This window comes from Eptatretus burgeri, chromosome 1 (assembly GCF_056783735.1).
Source record: "Eptatretus burgeri isolate ZD-2024b chromosome 1, Ebu_testis_v1, whole genome shotgun sequence".
In the NCBI taxonomy this organism is placed as follows: Eukaryota; Metazoa; Chordata; class Myxini; order Myxiniformes; family Myxinidae; genus Eptatretus; species Eptatretus burgeri.
Window position 1 is genome coordinate 79,080,150 of NC_140961.1, and position 21,356 is coordinate 79,101,505.

General features: G+C 41.9%; 1 protein-coding gene across 5 annotated transcripts in view; it reads left to right on the forward strand.

The window, feature by feature from the left end:
• The window catches only part of LOC147034816 (protein lin-7 homolog C-like), a 33,683-nt gene extending 22,497 nt beyond the window's left edge, over positions 1-11,186 (forward strand). For 4 of the 5 annotated variants that reach the window (XM_085890025.1, XM_085890013.1, XM_085890019.1 and 1 more), the window contains exons 3-5: positions 5,787-5,858; positions 9,874-10,083; positions 10,218-11,186. In XM_085890025.1, coding sequence (XP_085746151.1) covers positions 5,787-5,858; positions 9,874-10,083; positions 10,218-10,382 — 447 coding nt within the window. In that variant the 3' untranslated portion in view covers positions 10,383-11,186. The remainder of the gene's footprint in view (positions 1-5,786; positions 5,859-9,873; positions 10,084-10,217) is intronic. The other variant, XM_085890035.1, reaches the window with a different exon arrangement.
• Positions 11,187-21,356: the final 10,170 nt, after the last annotated feature.

Consider the following 21,356-nt stretch of genomic DNA (forward strand, 5'->3'; position numbering starts at 1 on the left):
GACCAAAAGGTCAACATAGGCCAAATGTCAACAGCTAAGGGGGATCTCTAAATTCCTCAATTTTCATCCGATTGAATTGAAATTTGAAGAGGATTTATGTTTCAGGTCACTGAATTCAACCACCAATTAGTTTAGCGGTCCACATCGGCCAAAAGGACAACATAGGCCGCATTTCCAAAATTGTCAATTTTCATCCGATTCACTTGAAATTTGAAGAGGAGTTGCAGATTTCATCATTGAATTCAACCACCAATTATTTTTGAGGTCAAATTTGTTTTATGAATTTTGCAAGTATCGTGCTCTGCACAACATCTTCTTCTTGTTTGTTACCTGCAAAATCAAAGATTTTTCAAGTAAATTGGTCAGTCGATTTTGTTATTCTGTCTGTTTGTCTGTTTGTTGCCTACAGGTCACAATTTTAAACCGATCTTCACAAAACTTCACCACATGGTATGATTTGTCATAAGGAAGAAGCCTATTGTTTTTGAGGTCAAAAGGTAAACATAAGCTAAAGGTCAATAACATAGGGGATATCTAAAATCCTCAATTTTCATCCGATTGACTTGAAATTTGAATAGGATTTATATTTCAGGTCACTGAATTCAACTAGCCAATAACTTTTGAGGTCAACATAGACCAAAATGTCAACAGAGGCCCAAGGTCAACAGCTAGGGTGGTATTTCTAAAATCCTCAATTTTCATCCGATTGACTTGAAATTTGAAGGGGATTTATATTTTAGGTCAATTCATTCAACCATCCAATTCTTTTTGAGGTCAACATAGACCAAAAGGTCAACATAGGCCCAAGGCTAACAACTAATGTGATATTTCTAAAATCCTTAATTTGAAGAGGAGTTGTATATTTGGTCATTGAATTCAACCACCAATTATTTTTGAGGTCAAATTTGTTTTATGGATTTTGCAAATATCGTGCTCTGCATGACGTCTTCTTTTTGTTCGTTTGTCAGTCTGTTTGTTTGTCCACACAGAACTTTAGTGTTTTTCTCCACAATCGCTTGTCAGGTTGAGGTGACATTTTCACCATTGGCATGATGACTCGTGTCAAATGTTTAATTGACAATTATGAGGTCATATGTCACGTGGTGTGGCAGCCTTGTTGGAAAAACGGGAAAATTTTGGACCTCTATCTCGAAAATCACAACAAGGAGAAAAATTGAAGCTTGGCAATGGGCGAGTACTCCTCATGAGGAATGTGTGATTTTTTTAAATGACATCATAGATGCCTTCATTGTGACGTCATAATTGCAAATGTTGAATGTTACATATGATCAGTACGAAAAATTTTGAGGGTCATCTTGGGATAAAATACTACACAGAAAAAAACAAAAACATGAAGATGTCATTGGTCACATTATTTGGCAGCCATAGTGTATTTTTTTTTTAACCTTAAAAAATCTCTGAAGTTGCTGAACAGATCGAGTCGAAACTCTACACATATGACTGCCTAACCATGAGGAACAAAAGATCACACTTATGCAGAGATGCCAACTTTTGGAAATCAGAATTAGGGAGGATTTGCAACCGACACCAAATAATGTGCGCAAAGCGCACATCTCGAGCGCGGAGCGCTCGACCCTTGCGGCGGGGTCCAGGGCCCGCCTTAGGGCCCTGGAAGCTCTGGGGTTCTAGACGCTCTCTAATGCCCTCTGAGCCCTATTTTGGAGCATTTAACATATTAAGAATTCCCACTTTTTGAACAAAAAAGGGGAAAATTGTGCACTTTTTAATGTTACATGTATGTTAATATTAGTAAGTTAGGGGACAATCAAAGATTAACAAAAAGCACAAAAGAAGCAATATTTTTCTTACCTTACTGGCTGGTACTACTGCTGCTTGCTTTTTCCATGGCAGCTTTGCTGAGTGACAGCTGTGTGGCTCTTTTAGCCCTTCTGATTATGTCTTTGCTGTATTCTCTCTGGTAGCAAGGGGTGCTATGAGCTAGTTTTTCAATTAAGAGAGCTTCCAGGGTTTTGACACTCAAATTGGGACGAAATTCAGTATGATTCTTCCGTACAAGACTGAGTGCCCGCTCACATGATGCGTTCGAATGAGGAATGACCAAGATTCCCTTCATCACTTTGCTCAAATTAGGATACTTCTTGGCACCAGTGCAGGGATCTGTGAGCTGTGAAATCCGATGCCACTGCTCATCCACTCTCACTGTCTCAGTAGCAATTGTAACTATGGAGGCGTCTGCCTGGTAGTGAGCGAATTCACTCTCAAGACTGTCTATGTCACTATCACCGCCACTGAACAGACAGGGTAATTTTTTGATGAAAAACTCCACACAGTCAAACCCCACTTCTTGGTGTAGCTTAACATCCAGCACCTGAGCATGCTTGGCTAATTCATCATCTAGCGGCCAGGTTTTGAAGATGTAATTGCAGGCTTTCACATAATATGAGCGAACTGCACTGAAGAAACCTTGGATGTCTGACTCACTCAGAGTGAAGGTGGATTTCTTGAGACTCCTTTGTTCCCTTATATACAGTTTGGCATCGTTCCCAATCATGAGGTCCTCATCATTCTTCTGATGATATCTGTCAGAGAAGGGTACATTTACCAGAGCAACCGATGACACCGATGGTTTCAAAAACCGTACGAAGATATCTTTCAGAAGACCATTCAATTCTCCGTGCAGGAGATGAATACAGGGTTCGTCTCTTTGGAGCAGAAGATTCCCCTTCTCAAAAAGCTTGTTAGCATATCGAAGGAAGAAACAATAGAGTTTTGTTTGTGGAGACAAGAACATCCTGTTGACACGTTTTTCTCTAGATTCCTGCACAGTGTTTGATGAAGATGCGCTTTTAGTTGTAGAACTCGTAGTACACTTAGCCGCAGGGCGATCACACTTGCGTTTACTGCCAGCAGAAGAGGTCAGACTCGTAGTACCAGATCCAATTTTACGTTTGAGGAGAGAGCTTGAGGTAGGTGCAGCCAAGGAAGAAGACCTCTGATTCGAAGGTTTTGCTGAGCTTCTGTCAAGTGATTTGGCAAAAGCAGAACTTAACTTGGGTCCTTCTTTGCCTGTAGATGGGACTATCACAGTCTTTCTCGACTCTGAAGGGATCTGCTTTGTAGATGAACGTGATGAAGGGCCGGTGATGCTACCTGCTCTCAGCATTGGTTTTGGTGCTGTCCCTGCTGTCTTCTTCGCAGCAGATACTGCAGTGGTAGTGGTGAATGCTGCTCCACTAGTGCTTGATCCTGCAGTGCCAGTACTGGCAGTAGATACAGTGCCGTCCTTCTTGCTCGTTGTTAGAGTCTTGGCTACAGTTGGTTGCATTTTTCTTCGTACTTCTTCTTTGAAGAAGAGGCGAAGTGGCTCCCACTGTTCAATCAGCCTGTCTAGGCACTGACCAAGGGACAGCCACCTTGTTGCGACATGCTTCAGAATCTTGTGTGTCGGGGCATCACAGAGTTCTTGCAGTGCTTTCACTCCTTTGACGCGTTTACTACTTTTGTCCAAGTAGTAGTAAATATCGATGAGAAAGTCATCTAATTCAATGGGTAAGGCCTGAGCCGCCTTCTTGGCCGTATTGTGCATCATATGGCAAGGACATCCCATGATGTAGCACTCTGGATTTTGTTTGTGGATATAAGCAGTGACTCCTTTGTGCTTGCCCACCATGACAGAGGCATTATCAGCACAAAAGGAAACACAATTTCCCCACGGAATTTTCCTGTCACTGAACTCATGATCAAGCAGTTTGAAAATGTTTTCTCCAGTGGAATCTTGTTTGCACGCAGGCAAACTTAGCAAACCTTGCTTCACAATCCCAGCACTGTTGTCATAGTACGAAATCAGGACAGGATATAGCTGGGCCTCACCACTGTCATTGCTACCGTCTGTAGCTAGGCTAAATGGAGCTAGTCTAGCAATATCGGCAATAGATGAAGCAGTAACATTTGACAACTCACCAATTATTGCTGAAGTTTTTGTTCTTGCACATCCATACTTTGAAGCAACTTTTGAATCTGGAAACATCTTTTGAAATAGAGGTCCAGCATGATCTGAGGCTGATATGGGCAAGTTATGTTCCACAATAAATCCACGAAAGAGAAGTTCCGCTCGGGTAACATCCTCTTCCTCGCTTGTCCCTTGTTTGGTGAAATAATTCAGAAGTGTACCGGTACTCGTGCTCGAAGATCTCTCCTTTGCAATGTCTGTGTGCCGTTTGCTTCCAACGTGCTTCCGAATATCATCGCGACCTCCGTGCTCAACTGAAATATCAACGCTGCATACTGTACAATACGCATGATGAATTCCTCTTTCAGACTTTCGAATACACGGGTATTGGAGACTGTATTCGGTCTTGTACTTCTGAGACCATTTCTTGGTCTTCGTAAGCTTCTTTTCTGCCATTTCGTAATCAACATCGAGGGCTTGAAGCATCGGTAACTTTGAAGTCGATGTTCCACAGCTGCAGCGCGACTCGTAGAACTCTAGCGGCTGTTAAACACCGCACGGTGGTCGCGACCGCCGGGCTGGTACGGGGCCCAGCTGCATGCAGTGAGCGTATCGCATGCATATACACTGTGCATACATACCGCATGCACTGTATTGCACACATACCGCATGCACTAAATCTCAGTGCATGATCGCATAAGCGAGATCCAGACCCAATGTTTCGCTGCTCCTCATTTGAATTTGCAATTTTTTACGTACAATTTGGTAGCAGCGAACGTTATGGAGTTACCACATGCTATACGTAGCAGACGATGCTTTTCATTCAATTCTCATACAAGTACATTCTGATTAGTGAGCAGTGCAAAAATATCAAAATTTCGGGAGGATAAGGATAGTGATCGTAAGGGCGGGAGTTTGGGTGAATTTTCGGAATCCTCCCGATGAAATCGGGAGGGTTGGCATTGCTGCTTATGATGTCATCGGTCACATTGTTTGGCAGCCATATTGGATTTACCCTAAAACCTATAAAAATCTTCTTCTCCAAAATGGCTGGACGGATTGAGGGGAAACTTCACACAAATGTTCCACAAGCCGAGGATGTACAAATTTCATCAGGAATAATTGATAGGTCACATGGTTTGGCAGCCATATTGAATTGAAGAAAAATATTAAATGTTTTCTCTTGAACCAACCGCTTAACTAAATGACATGAAACTACACAATTATGATCTCGTGTTGATGGCGAATACTAGTTTTAAATTTCAACTTGATTGGACACATGGTCTGGTAGCCAAAATTATTAAATTTTTTGATCTGGGTTCTTTTTTCTTTAACGAGGCTCGTTTGGCTGTGCCTGGATGGGTTTGAGGGTAGAGGAGTAGCAGCTGAAACCCGAATCCTCTCCAGGTTCCTCCTGATGACTTCATCTTTGTTTTTTGCTTGTTTGGGTTGCTTCTGATTACTCCAATGCACGTCTGTACCGATATTAGTCTTCCATTTGATTTGAATTGAATTTATTTTAATCCCATTCTAAATTCAATTGAATAATAATTTAAAAAACAACGTCATGGGTCAGGGTCAGGTGTCTAATCAAAGCGGGGTTGCATCAAAGCAGAACGTCTTGGTTACTGCCAGCAGTTAAAACGTGGCAGTTCTAGTTATATGTCTTATTAATTATGGACCAAGTACACAAACACCACACAAAACAAGTTTTGGCGAGGGTCTACAATCTCCGATTGCTATTTTTCTTGTTTCTATTGCATTTCCCATGTTACTTCAACTTTGCACTTCTGAGATTTGTATACAATGCCATACAAATCAGACATATCAACAGTCCCTCACTGATTACTTCCAGGTGTACGAGTACATTTATGAAAGTCTCGATATTACGGGCACGCAAGAGATACGAGCACTCGCCACTGCCAAAGTGAGTCACCATGGTCTTGGACATTTTAAACTGGTGGATGGCCATTTGAATGCCTCTCATTGTAAGTGTCCTTTGTTGCTCATTTTACAGTTCAGCAGACCTTATGTCATACCTCAAAGCTCAGGGGTTGAGTTTACAGTTGAGTCTCGAGTCTCAAGAGTCCTGCAGCCTTCGGTCTAAGTACTTTATGACCTTAACATGCCATTGCAATTGACCACAAGACAGCATCTTGGCTTGGGAGACACCTCAGCATATGAGAAACAGCCAGCCACCGCACATCAGATAGCACTGAAATAAGAAAACCATGGTTATTCATTCACATGTAAGTAATCTAGCCTCCTTGCTGTGTAGATAACGCTGTTCATGAGCAAACATCAGATGTCATGAAGCTTAACAATGAAATGACTGTGCTAAGAAATTATAATGTTACCAAGTGTATCTTGTTAAAGTGATTGTGAAATTAACCAACAAGCAACCATCTGTTTTGTACAATAGTTGATGAAGACTCGAAGAGTGAGGCTTACTTTGGGAAAAGCAAATCCTTTTATGGGAAGTTTGCAAGGGTTTCACATATTTCAGCTGCTCATCTTCAAAAATAAAACGTTTCCCAAAGTTTTAATTTTTCTATTATTTCAAAAGCTTTGATTCAATTTATCGCCTCCACCCATCCATTTTTGTCTCCCTTCCTCCCCTCAGTGAGCAGATTGTAAAGTTACCCCCAAAATAGAGTGAGGTCCCTCGTTTTTTTTTCTTCCTGTATGTGGAATCAACTTTCCCAATCTCTTCAATCTCACCTTCCCTCGTGGGCTTCAAGACAGTTGTTCACCACCACCTCAGATCATCCCCAATCCAAAAACATTATTTTTTTTCTATCCCCGTTAACCCCACTCCCCCCACAACCCCAGGTCCTCCTCCTTCTAAATTTACAGCTTTTCCTTTCTGAGAAGTTACGGCTGTATCCATCTTGTACACCACCTGTGTCCTCCCCAAACCCTTATTTCTCCAAGTCTCCCTCTAATTTGTCCATCAACCCTGCTGCTTGTGTGTTCCTCCCTCCCACCCCTCCTTCCTTCGACTGTTCCTTTTTTTTTGTTACATCCTGATCCATTGTCTGTTCTAGATCCTTCGCAAGCCTCAACATTGTACACAAAAAGGGTCGCCAAAGAGGATTACCATCATGTGCCACCACCCAAAATGGGCCAATGTGCAATGTCACAAGTTCACTCTAACACTAGTCTGAACTAGAAGGGTCGAATTTACAGGTGTTTAAGAGTTACACATGTGTAGAACCGCTGATCGTGCAATAATCACCCATGATCACCCATTCAAAGTTAATCGCCAATCGCCAAAGAGTGATTTTTCTAATGCAGATCAAAACCTCATCACAAGTGTTTAAATAGCAAAGAAACTCCGACACACCAAAATTATGAAAGGCATTTAAAAGTTAGATGTGTGTAGAATCACTAATTATGCGATGATAACCAGTTCTAAGTGAATCATTGAAGAGTGATTATCCAATGCGTGATCAAAACCTGATCACAAGCGTTTAAATAACAAAGAAACTTTTACACTTACATGTTTAACAGTGCGTTTGAGGCCTTGAAGCAAGCATTAGGCAAAAATGGTGCAGTTAGAACTGCAGTTGGACTATCACATACTTCCTGGCATTTGAAGTTAACTTTATAATCACTATATGTTATGCCATTGTGGTTTATGTAGTACGTACTGCAGTAAAGATTGCCAGTAAATTAAGTGGTTACAATTTCAAATAAGTGGTTGCAATTGCAATCATATCACATTTTTCTGTCGTATTTTATCACAGTGTTTGACACTTGTTTTTTTTTTTCTTGAAGGTCAAGATAGACAATGTTGCTTGTTTTTCCATGTGGTGCCAAGACTGATCCCTCTGAACCCCAACTCTCTGTCCTCCTCTTTCCTGTCCCCTCCTCCTGCTCAGAAAGCAAAAGGGCATTCTTATGTGGATCATTACATATTCAAAAACGTGTCACCACAATCACCGAGTTTGAACTTGGATTACTTGGAAGCTCCTTATCGTTATTTGTCAATAAATGACTAGCTCAGTATTCCGGTGCATTTTGTGTCACTGACGGGGAATAAAGCATTTTCTAACTACGTTTGGGTAAAAATAAAGAGTTAAAATAAATTCACTTTCGATTCCTACCAACCCACTTTCCGTCGCCTCTAACTTGCCTCGTGTTGTGTTGAAATCTGCTTCCTGAGAGATGGATGAATTCATAGGTATGGCTGAAAGAAGTCATGATATCGATGTTTATCCTCATCGCCATGTAATGAATCTGGGATGTGTTCAGTTACCAAGTTTCTTGTAGAGCGCTCGCCAAGTGACTTAAGCACTCAAGCGAGCACTCCTTTCAAAACCGTTAATAAGGAATGGCTGGCGTGGCAAATGAACACTCCCCTGCACATCTCGACAGCATACAGTACATACAAAACGCTGACAAAAGAACATTTAAAAAATAATAATTAAAGACTTCAAATATTAATCATGACTATTTTCGTTGTAATGAAAATGTACCTTGTTCAGTTTTCAATGCATTGTTTTTAGTTTTCAAAATGTACATAAACTCAGAAGTGATGTTGTGTACAAAAGTGGACATGCACATTTCATATAACTTTAGAGTGTACGTATGTGTACATAACTTCTTTAAAGTGTATGTGTACATAACAACTTCTAAAATATGAACTAAAAAATAACTCTCGGGAATTCCTCGGTCTCCCGATTTCATTAATGACGTACGCTGGCACTTCATGACCAAGCTGATTTTCATCGCTCCTGATACATATAATATTGATAGATGAGTATGCCTGGTGTTGGCTTAATGGTAAGGGTGGTGGGCTTGAGATCCAAGGATCCTGAGTTCAAATCCTGATTGGCTGTTGAATTAATACCAGGTGGGGTTGACTCTGCCCGTCGTCCTTCCGAGGTCGGCAAAATGAATGCCAGCATGCTGGTATACTGTGTTGGAGTGACGACCCATCCAGAATTGTGCCCCATACCCAAGGAGACTACTTCGGCAGCACCAATGCTCTGCACAGAGTATGCACAAACGATGAAAGGATACCATTGAAAACTACATACTGTTTGTTCTTACAGAAGAAGTCTACATGCCAGGATTTAGTATGGCTTTGGATACCACAGGCAGAAAGATTAAGGAGCAGCACAGGGTGCCAGACATTGTCAAAGGCTCTTGATATATCCAGATACACAGTTTTAAGTTCCTTCCCTAAATAAAGCCTACGTCATCTGCAATGGAGAAACAAACCTTTTGAAAGTAGATTTGGTATGTAAACATTCACAACCATTTTCGGACTCCCTGGTGTGTTTCAGAGGGGTTTATGAAGAGTTATTATCACGGGCAAATAAATATACCTGTATGACATACGTGGTAGAGAAAGGGATGAAATATGAGGATATATCGATGAGAGATACATATATTAACATACGCTTGATGCTGTAGATATTCTAAAAAAAATATTCACGAGATAGGATGTCATGCCCATTTCTTTGTCGTTTTAAAAGCTTGCCTTTATGATTGCTTTGTGCCTTGATGGAATTACGTGACTTTCATCCTTGAATATTGCATTGACACCTTTCGTCCATTTGATTATTGTTATTTAATATCTTGGTTACTTAGAGACCATCTATCCAGCTGCAGATTACACCCTCCTGACCTTCAGTGAAAGATTGAACCTTTTTCATGAACACCCCAATATTTCCCCATTCCCCAACTCCTTCCTGGGATATTGTGAGGTCAGCCCCTTTCAGACTCATGGGAGATTGGGGGTCAGGAAAGGGGGTGTGTCCTGAATGCACTTTCAAAGCTTGTTAACGATCAGCGAAAAATTGGAGAAGGAATTAGCAAATACATGGACGTTTGCTTTTTGTAAGTATACATTATGATAATGATTATAATTATCATTATTGTTTAAAAAGGTAAGGTTTATGAATGCTGACTACACTTCTGTGATATTTCAGGCCACAGTGGCAGCGTTTGCAGCAAGTGAAGGCCATGCACATCCGCGTGTTGTGGAGTTGCCCAAAACGGATGAGGGCCTCGGTTTCAACGTGATGGGTGGCAAAGAGCAAAACTCACCAATATATGTTTCGCGCATCATTCCCGGTGGAGTAGCGGATCGACAGGGTGGTCTCAAACGTGGAGACCAACTACTGTCTGTGAACGGCGTGGTGAGACATGTTTAACTCTGGTCAAGTTGAACGTGAACATGTTGTGCTGGTAAAATTGCACTTTTCTCTGATCCTGCTGTCCTGCATACCTCCTGAACCCCCCAACTTGATCTTGGAATGATGCGATGTGGCAGAGCGTCGAAGGAGAACACCATGAGCGTGCTGTGGAGCTGCTGAAGCAGGCACAAGGCTCTGTGAAACTCATCGTGCGCTACACGCCAAAGGTGCTCGATGAGATGGAGGCACGCTTCGAGAAGTTACGAACAGCCAAACGACGTCAGCAGAGCAGCAGCTCTTAGCAAACACTATCTGTCCTCACTTTTCCTATGCCTATTCAGGCTCCTCATTCCTCATTAATATCCCTATTTACTCTGTTGCTCTTTATTTCCTAACTTATATCCTTCCAACCATAATCCACTGTCTAATGCTTTTCACTGCCGTGTTTAACATCTGTCTCAAATTTTTATTTTTTAAGTACGTCATGTCTTCTTTTTACACTTACCTACTTTATTTATTATGTCGTCACAGCTTGGTTAATCTCTCTTATTTTATCTGCCCACCCACAATATAAAAAGGTTCTCCTCCTCTTCGAGACAAAAAAAGTCGAATTATTTATGAGCATGTGTGGCACTTTCCTAGAACATTTATTTATTTTCATGAAAAGTACATTTTAACGCATTCGCAATTTTATCAACACAGTATAGACATTTGTGCAATCAAGTCACAAAGTTTATAATGAGATATTCATTGCAAAACTTTTGTCTGCATTGATTTTGAAGGGTTTTCCTATAGTTTTACGTAAATATTGGAAAAGCATCTTGAAAGGAGGCTGCCTCTCTGCTCGATGTTTACACCCTGTTCCTCGATGTGGCCCTTTGGAGCAAAGTGTTCATTAAAGTTGACTTGTAGGATAAGAAAAGGGTTGGGTAGATGTTTGGAGTTATTGATGAAGGGATTGAGGAAAAATGCAGAAGACTGAGCAGCAGTGTACAAAAGTCACGGCTTGCTTGCAAACGGGTAATGCGAGTCGAGAGAGTTCGGAGGCCAGTGAGAGTGTGAGCTGTGTGCATAGCATGAGTCTTGCATTAAAGATGTAGACTATGGAGTGACTCATGACATATCAGTTTGCCATGCAGCTTTATAGTTTTGATATGTATATTTGTATTTTTGTATGATATCATGGTGTGTTTTGGAATATTTAGTTTTGTTAAGTTATAGTCAAGCTTACAGCATTACTAACACTGATACAAAGGTGTAGTAATTAATGATTCTTATATGTGTATGATTTAATTTCCAATTTGGAGGTTCACACCTCCATGAAGGATCTAAAGTTAAGTTGCTCGCCCCAGAAACGTTAGGTTTTACCATCTGCTTATTGCAGTCATTCATGCATGATGAAGCCTTCCACTTTGGAGGGTACTTAACACCTGGCACCAAATACCTGCACAACCCCAGATGAAGACTACTCGGTAGTCAAAACGTCTGACCTGAACCTTGCCTCTTGGGCAGCTGTACAAGTCTGGTGGTGCCTTCAGTTTTGAATATTGATCTTCTCAACCGACTGTGATCAATACAAGGATGCAGCTATAGTCCAGCACATCAAGTCCTATATACTTCGTTTTCAAATCTATAATGAGAGCCAAATATCTCTTCGATCGAATTTCAGTGTAAAAATTTTAAGTGATCAGGGGCTACCATATTAATGGTCTTTCAGCATGACTTTCTAAATCCTAACAGGTCACAGGGACTGCAGGGAGTCTCGAAGGATGGCAGTCACCCCAGAACAGGCTCTCAAAGAAGAATCGCACATCAATAGTGTTCAGAAGAAGAGCGAGACAGGGAGCGAAGCGAGACTCTCACGACTCTGACCCCTTTTATAAGCCCCAGGTGAAGGGTGGGGTGATGCCTACTCCTCTGTTGGGCCACAGTGGCCCAAGCCATGCCCTGCAAGGTTCCAGGTATAAAAGTGGATTACAAGGAGAGTTCTTGAATGTACTTTGCTGATGGAGATCCTGAAGCCACCGGGTCCGCAGATAACTCCACGCTGACGGGTTGTTAAGCAACTACAGAGGCTGTCTCACACGCTTAATTTAGGAAGGGTCCAGTGTCCAAATCCCACTTTACCTTCCCAGCAAATTCAACCCCAAGATAGATAGAGTATTTGGCTTTCCAACGCGCAACTGATTCTAGGATTCAGCTGAGCTTTACCGTAAATTACGTGCTGGCTTCTGACTTATCCGATAATGAAATAGCAAAGGTGAACTCCCTGACAGCATGTTATGTATAATCATTTGAAACAGACAACTGGACAGTTTGAAAGGGATTATAATTCGGCAATGCACATATCTACAAGTCAAACAAAGTCACACGTGAAAAAGTCTTATCCACACACAGAAACCCCTTCAACAATCACTAATCACAAATAAATTAGGCGCCACATTCATTCCGGGAAAAGAAGAAGAAGAAGCTTGACAGACAGATGAGTGATTGCAGTGGGTATGGGTGCGACCCCGCCCTTACCCAAAAGTGAGCCGCTGCGTGGGCGATGTGGGTGTGTGAAAAGCTGCGGCTTGTGGGGTGCGAAAGTGTGATGCAGGTCCTGAAAAGGGCCGTTGGTGACTCCGTTGATTCTCTGGCATTCAGAGGGAGTCAGGGAGATGGGTTTGTGTGGAGGAAATGCAAGAGTGTGAGGTGCAGAAGTATGATGGGAGTCCTGAAAAGGACCGCTGGCCAACTTGCTGATGCTCTGGAGTTTTGGATGGAGTAAGCAAGATACAGCTCAGGAGAATGTCAGTCGGTGTGTGGTGACCACGCTCAGGAGCCCATTCCTCGGCGATCTCCCTTCCGCTTTGGCGGACCGTGCCACTCCAAGCTCTAGCTCCATTCCCGGCTCGAAACTCCTTTGTATGTCTCCCAGGCATTGAAAGTTGCTTGCCTGCTTGGTATGACATTTTATAGGTGTGCAGCCTGTCAACTCACACGCCCGTACTTCTGCGATCCAGCAACGCTCATTGGCTGGTTCCTGTGATTTTCCGGTGCCAATTGGCTGGTACAAAACTCGATGGTGTTGACCCATTGATGGCGGTGCTCATTCGGGGGTGCCGTAACTGCCTCGTGTCCTCCATGTGCCCACTCGAAGGCGCCGTTTTTATGTGTTTTTTGTTTACCTTGTCGAGGCTCGTGTGAGAGGTAACACACAGCAAGGGGGGCATGAGACAAGAGGGGCGGGAGAGGGAAGGACAAAACAGTGGGGAACAGAGACATTAGGAGATCTGTGGAAGGGAGAGGGATGGGGGCAGGGAACATGGAGTATACAAGATGGTGTTTGTATTTGTGCTGATGGCGAATGCAGGTTCCTCTGTATGAGGTTGTTGGTTTGTGGAAGTTGTGGTGTGTATGAACGTTGAGTGATGTTTGTGGTTCGAGTTTGTGAAGAATTTAGAAGTGTTGAGGGTTTAGAAAGAGAGGACAATTGGGCAAAGCTTTGCACAAGCACAACACATATTTCCCCCCCCATACTAAACGTTGGACTCACAGGTTTATCTAAACCAAATACTACGATATAACTATTCTGTTGTTTGATGTGATTTCGTGTGTGACATCCCGCGGATTCCCAAAATCCGTCAAAATATATGTGTGTGTGTGTGTGTGTGTGTGTGTGTGTGTGTGTGTGTGTGTGTGTGTGTGTGTGTGTGTGTGTGTGTATGTGTGTATGTGTGTGTGTGTGTAAAGCCTGTCCAAAATGACGAGGCCAATAGCATCCCACAACCCCATAACCAGCATCAAAGCACAGTTTTATAGATTTATTTTTGTTTCATAAAGACAAGTATGATTATTTTAGACAAATATTTATTATCAAAGTGACCCACATTTTTTTTCATTTACGGATGTTGTCCGACGATTATGTGATTTTTACAGGTGTAACAGCCTCGATGTCCGTTGGCACCCAAAATTACCACGCTTCCTCATTGTCTCGGGTCGCTCACCTGCATTTTTTCATTTTATTTTTCTTTCTTTTTTTCATTTATTTATATTTTCATTTACGGATGTTCAACGATTCTGTGATTTTTTTTTCCGGTGTACCAGCTTCGATACCAGCCCAAAACTTTGCATGCATACTGGGATATCTCCAAGGGAGTGCATGAATGAAAATTGGGTATTTGAGTAAATTTAAGCACCCCTTTTGAAGATAATTAATTGCTTACCTCCATGAAAGGCTTATCCTTGATCATCCCAACTTCGCCTTGCATGGGTCTTACTGTAGTTGTCATTTTGATTCGGCCGATTCACACACGCCTTGCCTTGTTGGAAACACGATCGACTCTCACGGACTAATTCAAGTATATAATCAAAATATTATTTCAGATTTGAGATCGGATCTCACGGACTAAATAACTGTCGAAACGTGGATTGAAATCGTAAAATTTAAAGAAAACAGCGATTATTATCACTAAGCGTATCAGCATATTTATTTCAACAAAGATATGCTCCCAACCTTCATATTTACACAAGAACATGTGAAATTGCCAAAGTATTAAACTTAATTGTTTCTACTGTTCTGACAATTACATTGAGGGAAGAAAAGATTAATAAATTTGGCTAAAGTAACTTAAATGAGTGCATCAAAAATAATTTTAAAGCAGTTTTCTGTGGGGCATGGCGACCACTGTTCGGTTTTCCGTGGGGAAATCCTTGGAGTTTGGAAGGCAAAATAAATTTGAATATTATAATGAGTAAAGCGAAGTTCGAGTTCAAGTGAGAACTGAAAAATGTTTTCAGTGGCTACAAAGCAATGCATCCCCACTCCGCAGCAGGATGGCCAAGAGGTACACACAACTTGCTCTAAGCTGTCTAGTCTGGGTTCGAATCTCAACCCAGCTATAAACTGCCATTCCAGTTGTACACAGGTAGGGTGATTAATAAATGCGAGTGCTGTTCCTTGATGGACGTTAAACTGAGTGTTGCATCTGCCGGAATTCGATGGTGGACATGAAAGATCCCTTCATGGTGTTCTTTGCAAAGAGTAGGGGAGCTAACCCTGTCATCCTGGCCAAATTCCAAATTCCTGCCATAACCTACAGGGGCACTGCATCAGCAGCACTGCCACACCCTCAGTCAATGATGCTACTTGCAGCCTTGTGCTGCACAGGAAAAAACAGAAGATGACCAGACCCCTATGTATCGTATTTTATTGTAAGAATATTTGAATTAATTTACTCGTTGAAATATTTCCACTCAATTGTGAAAATTTATAAATGAGTGATTTTGATTTTGATCCGTATACTTATATAGTTGTTTCGAGAGTGCCTTCTGATTGTCTGACAGCAAAATAGATTTCGAATATCTTTTTCACATGGTCAACTATATGTGGGCTACTCTACTCCAGAATTGGAACACGAAACAATTTACATGTTCTGGCCATTGATGGAAAAACATTCAATATTGTCTTCCCAAAAGCAATACAACAATATGTTCAATTTTGTTGATATTTCTGTTCAATATTTTTCAGCTTGAAAAATAAAATGTTAGTCTCTAAATTTGTGCTTAATTGTGGTAGTTCAATAGATGTACATTCGATCCCTGGCAATGCCGGGTACCATTGTGGGAGGCGGGGGAGGGTGGAGTTGGGAGGAAAATAGTGGAGGAGGGAGGAAAAGGAGTGGGTGAGAAGAGGTGAGGGAAAGGGTGGAGGAGGGAGTGACGGGGATGGGAAAGAAAGAGGAAGGTGGTGGAGTAAGGAGGGATCTAGCAATGCCGGGTATCTTTCCTAGTCTATAATAAAAATTGTGTGTGTGTGTGTGTGTGTGTGTGTGTGTGTGTGTGTGTGTGTGTGTGTGTGTGTGTGTGTGTGTGTGTGTGTGTTTCCTCCGTAACTCCAAAGCTATGAAACCTCGCAGCCTGAAACTTTGCACGCATACGAAGGGAACTGCAAGGAAGTGCATGAATGAAAATTGGGGTTTGGGTTAATTAAAAGACCCCCTTTGAGGATAATTAACGGCCTTATTAAATTATATCATTTATCATGCGATCATCAGCCACCTTGCTCTATATGGGGTCTTAAGGCGTATCCTCGGTAACCTCGCTGGGGTCTGAAGCCACCATGTTTTTTGGCCTGCTCAACCATGCCATGACTTGGAACAGGCCGCAATAATTTCTTCATGATAAAGTCTTTTTTTTCACTATCTTCACTCATATTTTCGAATGTCTGATCATCATAGCTAAGAATCCCTGTACATTTCAATGCATATAAACGCCTGGAGATGCCAGCGTTTGTGGCTATTATTTCATTTCCACACATGTGATCCCCTCGAGAATCTCTTAAACTAAGCCGAAGTACAAAATTCAAGCTCCATATTTGAATTCAGCAGCAGTTCTGATGCTTAAAAAGTGTTCATTTGTCCAATTTGATCATTGCTTGGACATTTCCAGGTGCACAGCTTTATCGACGGCAATTGGTAATCGCTTGCCAAGCCATGCCTTCAGTTGGAGTACTTGCTTGAGTACTTAAGCCACTTACCGAGCACCCTTCAGTCAATAGCGGTGTAGTTCGTGTCCCAATCGGGATGTACAGTCAACAGTTATGACAAGGTAAAGGTACGTATACTGCGCACACGGACGTGGTACATATGGGTATATTTGGATCTGTCGGGACTCTCCGCGGGTGTGTGGGCATGTCATGCCCGTTACGGGCACCGTGGTGGCAAAGTTTCATCCCATATCTTATGTAGGCTTTATCATATTCTTTTGTCCTCGTGATGATTTCTAAAGCAATTGGTTATCGGGTCTGCTTTATAAAGGTTAAATGTTTCTCTTTGTGAGTTACAAAGCAAAATACATTTGATAACACTCGATTTTTCAGCCGTTTGCAGTATTAACATGTTTTCTAAATTACTGAGCCAAAGTTTTTTTTTTTCCACACATCACACGCAGCTGTTTATAAAGATGACTATTTGTATACATCTCCTTGAAAAGTCTAAATAAATGCAACGTTGTTTTTCAGGGAAATGTACTCAAGGTTTTTGTGTAATATACAGTATGTGCAATCACACCGACTCCAATCTGCCGATTCCTGAAAAAAATGCAGATATCGGCCAAGCACTAATATATATCATGTGTTTGTTGTTCACAAAGCATAACATATTCTCTCTGCTAACTCATCTACCCGCATATATATATATATATATATATATATATATATATATATATATATATATATATATATATATATATATATATATATATATATATATATATATATATATATATATATATATCTGCGTATCCAGTCGGTGGTTTTGTCTGGATGCTGGTTATTTCAGGGCGGTGTTTGTCTCTGGACATCTCCGGGTTGGGTTTGTCTCCATATGTGTCTGGATGGTATTTATCTCTGGACATGTGTGGATGGGAGTTTGTCTCTGGACGTATCCGTGCGGAGTTTGGCTCCACAGAGCTTGGCTCCGGACGCATCTGGGCGGTGTTTATGTCTGGACGGGAGTTTGTCTCCGGACGCGTTTGGGTGGTGTTTGTCTCCAAACATGTCCGGGTGGTGTTTATGTCCGGACGTGAGTTTGTCTCCGACCTGTCTGAAAGGAAGGTTGCTTCCAGACATGGCTGGACAGGAGTTTGTCTCCAGATGTGTCCGATCAGTTTTTATCTCCTGACAGCTTGGCTCTGGACGCATCCGGGTGTTGTTTGTCTCCAAACATGTCCGCACGGTGTTTATGTCCAGATGGGAGATTGTCTCCAGATGTGTCCAGACGTGAGTTTGGCTGCAGATGTGTCCAAGCAGTGTTGGCATCCAGACAGCTTGGCTCTGGACGCATCCAGGTGTTGTTTGTCTCCAAACATGTCCGCACGGTGTTTATGTCCAGATGGGAGATTGTCTCCAGATGTGTCCAGATGTGAGTTTGGCTGCAGATGTGTCCAAGCAGTGTTGGCATCCAGACAGCTTGTCTCCTGATCCGTTGGGTGGTGTTCGTCTCCAAATATGTTCGGGCGGTGTTTATATCTGGACGAGAGTTTGCCTCTGGATGTGTCTGAGTGGGCTTTGTTTTCAGACAGCTTGGCTCAGGACACGTCCGGGCAGTGTTTGGCTCCAGACGTGTCCAGGCGGTGTTTGTCTACAGACCTGTACGGGCGGTGTTTGGCCGCAGATGTGCCCGGGCGGTGTTTGTCTCCAGACCTGTCCGGGCGATGTTTGTCTCCAGATGTGTCCGGGCGGTGTTTTCTCTGAGCTGTATTTATTGTAGGACCAGTACAAAATGGTTTCAGACGTTATTTTGTTTTCATCTTCACTGTTATTCTATGCCGATGCATTTTGATGAGAGTATGAATCGTAATCAACGTGCCATCACACGTCTGCCTTCCCTTCCTCTCACCTCTCACTGCCTTCCCTTCCCCCACCCCTCCTCACTCCCCCCTCCCTCCTCTCTCCCCCTCTTCCCCCTCCCCCTTACCTCTCAGTATTCCCGTCAACGAAGTGACGGATGGTATTTGCCAGTCATGATAATAATAATAACTAGAGGGGGAGCACTCAGGAGAGTGCAAAACCTCTGCTGCCAATACTGCTGGGTCACTCAAGTGAACTTTATATCTTATTCATTAAATGTCAACAGTGCTGACAGAGTTATAGTTCTTTTCTCCAACATTTTTTTTTGTGGGGGGGGGGGGGGTTGGAAATCACTTAAAACATGTAGTAATGCAAAAAAAAAATTCTCTATTTTTTGGGGGGGGGGTAACAATTTTTTTTGGGGGGGTGGTGGAAATCACTTAAAACATGAAGAAATGCAAAAAAAAAAAAATTCTCTAACAACTTAATTTTTTTTGGGGGGGGGGACCAAGTCCAAAATTTCATGGCATGATCCTTGGACCATACCTAACCCCCACCACCCCCACCAAGTTTCGTCGAAATCCGTCAAGGAGTTTTTCCGTAATACTGTTCACAAACAAACAAACAAACAAACAGAAAGGGGTGAAAACAGTAACCTCCGATCTTCAATGGCGGAGGTTAATAATAATAATGATAATAATACCATTCCTTTCATGCTGTAAAGGAACATAGGGCTGCCGAGTCAGCTTCATTGGCAAGGAGTACACTCCTAAACAGCTCGACACTCTGCCGCAGATTACCCCGAATGGTTATTACTCCAGTACGCTGGTACTCATTTCACCACCCTCAGAAGCATGACAGGCTGAGTCAACCCCACCTTGTGTTAATTCAACAGTAAACAGGGGTCAAACTCAGGACCCAAAGGTCCCAAGCCAGCCACCTTAACCACTAAGCCAACAGGCTAGGGTAATGGTACATATCCACAAAAACACTAAACATCGCCGATTTCTTAACATTTTCAGATTTCACTCCAGATTTCGATTTATTTAGTCCATGTGATCTGATCCTCCAAACTCAAATTATATTTCGATGATAAGCTTCATTTCGTCCATGAGAGTAGATCGTGGAAAAATCACATGATATATTGCATGAAATCTCTCCAAGCTCCTCCTTTGAAAACAATAGCACTTACAAAAGCGAACTATGCAGCGATACATAGTGAGTGAGGAAAGTGAAAAAAAAACATTTGACCACTTTATCATTAATAATATCATTGCAGCCTATTCCAACTCAAGGAATTGTTGAGAAGGCCGAACAAAATGGCACGAATCAAGACCCAGCGAGGGAGAGTGGGATGTCTGAGGATGCACCTTGATAAAGGATATAATTAAATAAGGCCATTAAATTATCTTCAAAAGGGGTGTTTTAATTTATACAAACACCCAGTTTTCATTCATGCACCACCTTGGAGTTCTCTTAGTATGCCTGCAAAGTTTCAGGCCACGAGGTTTCATAGTTTTGGAGTCCTGGAGGACACACACACACACTAGTGTAGATGTCCAGACTCGGTGGCATAATCAGCTGTCTGGTCAGTTTGCACTTTGAACTCCAGCTGAGTCAAACTAAAGACTAATAAATAGGACCACTGGACCTGTAGCTTATCTGGGCCCTGGCAGTAGCATTCTTACTGTTGGATCTGGAGAGGAAGATTTTTGAAGGAATTTGCATGATTTTCCCAAAAATTTACCAAGTCCACCATTTTGACACACCATGACCATGACCACCACTATGACCTCCGTGATCGCCATGACCTCCGCAATTTAACATTACAACCCTGTCCTAATGTTGTAACTCAAATTTGGTAGTATTCTGACTGGGGGGTCTGGAGAAGAAACTTTTCAAGGAATTAACGAGATATCTGTGATTACAAACAAAGCGATTGCCATGGGTAAGCTTTCCCCAACCGGGGAGGCTTACCCTTGGTGATCACCCGCGACTTACCCTTGGCCTGTAATCCAACGATGGCCATATTTTTTTCGGACCACCATATGACGTTGACCTTCAACATTTATGGATTTCGAAAATGTGTCCCCATAACTGATCTAATGATTTAGCAAAAACATTTTTTTTTATAGAAAATGTGTCCCCATCTACAATCTATCCATAAAACTCAACACCATGAAAATTGGAGGGAAATTTTTCAAGTTATGATCAAAAAAAATCTTTGTTAATTAGGTCACAATCTGGAAAAAGTAGGTCAACCACACAAGTCAAGTTTTAGATGCACAACTTCAGTGCCGGTACACTATTATGTTGCAAGAAAATCTGGGAAGGCCAAGCAGTTTTTGAGATTCCACATTCATAAAATTGAGCGATGACACAAAAAAAAAAACATTATTTTTTCAGACTGCCATTTGACCTTGACCTTTAACCCGGAGGGGTATGATGTAAATTAAGTGTAACTTTGACTAACTCTCGGCTATCTAGAGAGGGCAATATCGTTCTGACCAGACAAACCTTAGTCAAGTTATTGTTAAAAAAAAACAAGTTAAAATGTCTATAATTGGGTCATGACCTTAAAATTAGGTGAAGATAAAAAAAATTATCTGAACCCCGCAAAAGTTTTATTCCCTTTACTGTTGCAGGGTTTCATTCCGAAATTCCCAACCAATTCCGAGATTACAGCTCAGAAATTGATACAGTTTGGAAATTTGGAGTGTTGAGCGTATAGGAAGAAACAATAATCGTCATAAAGTAATTTTATAAATGGTGGTTTAATACTCCTAGGGGTCTAAGAAACTCTGTGGTACAATTGAAAATTGAGGGTGCCAATTGTAGAAACGAAGTCTACAACAGCAATAAGCCTTCTCCAGTGCTATAGGGGGAGGCGTAATTGATCATTTTTGAGAAAAAGAATGATGATTAAAAAATAATCAATGATTAA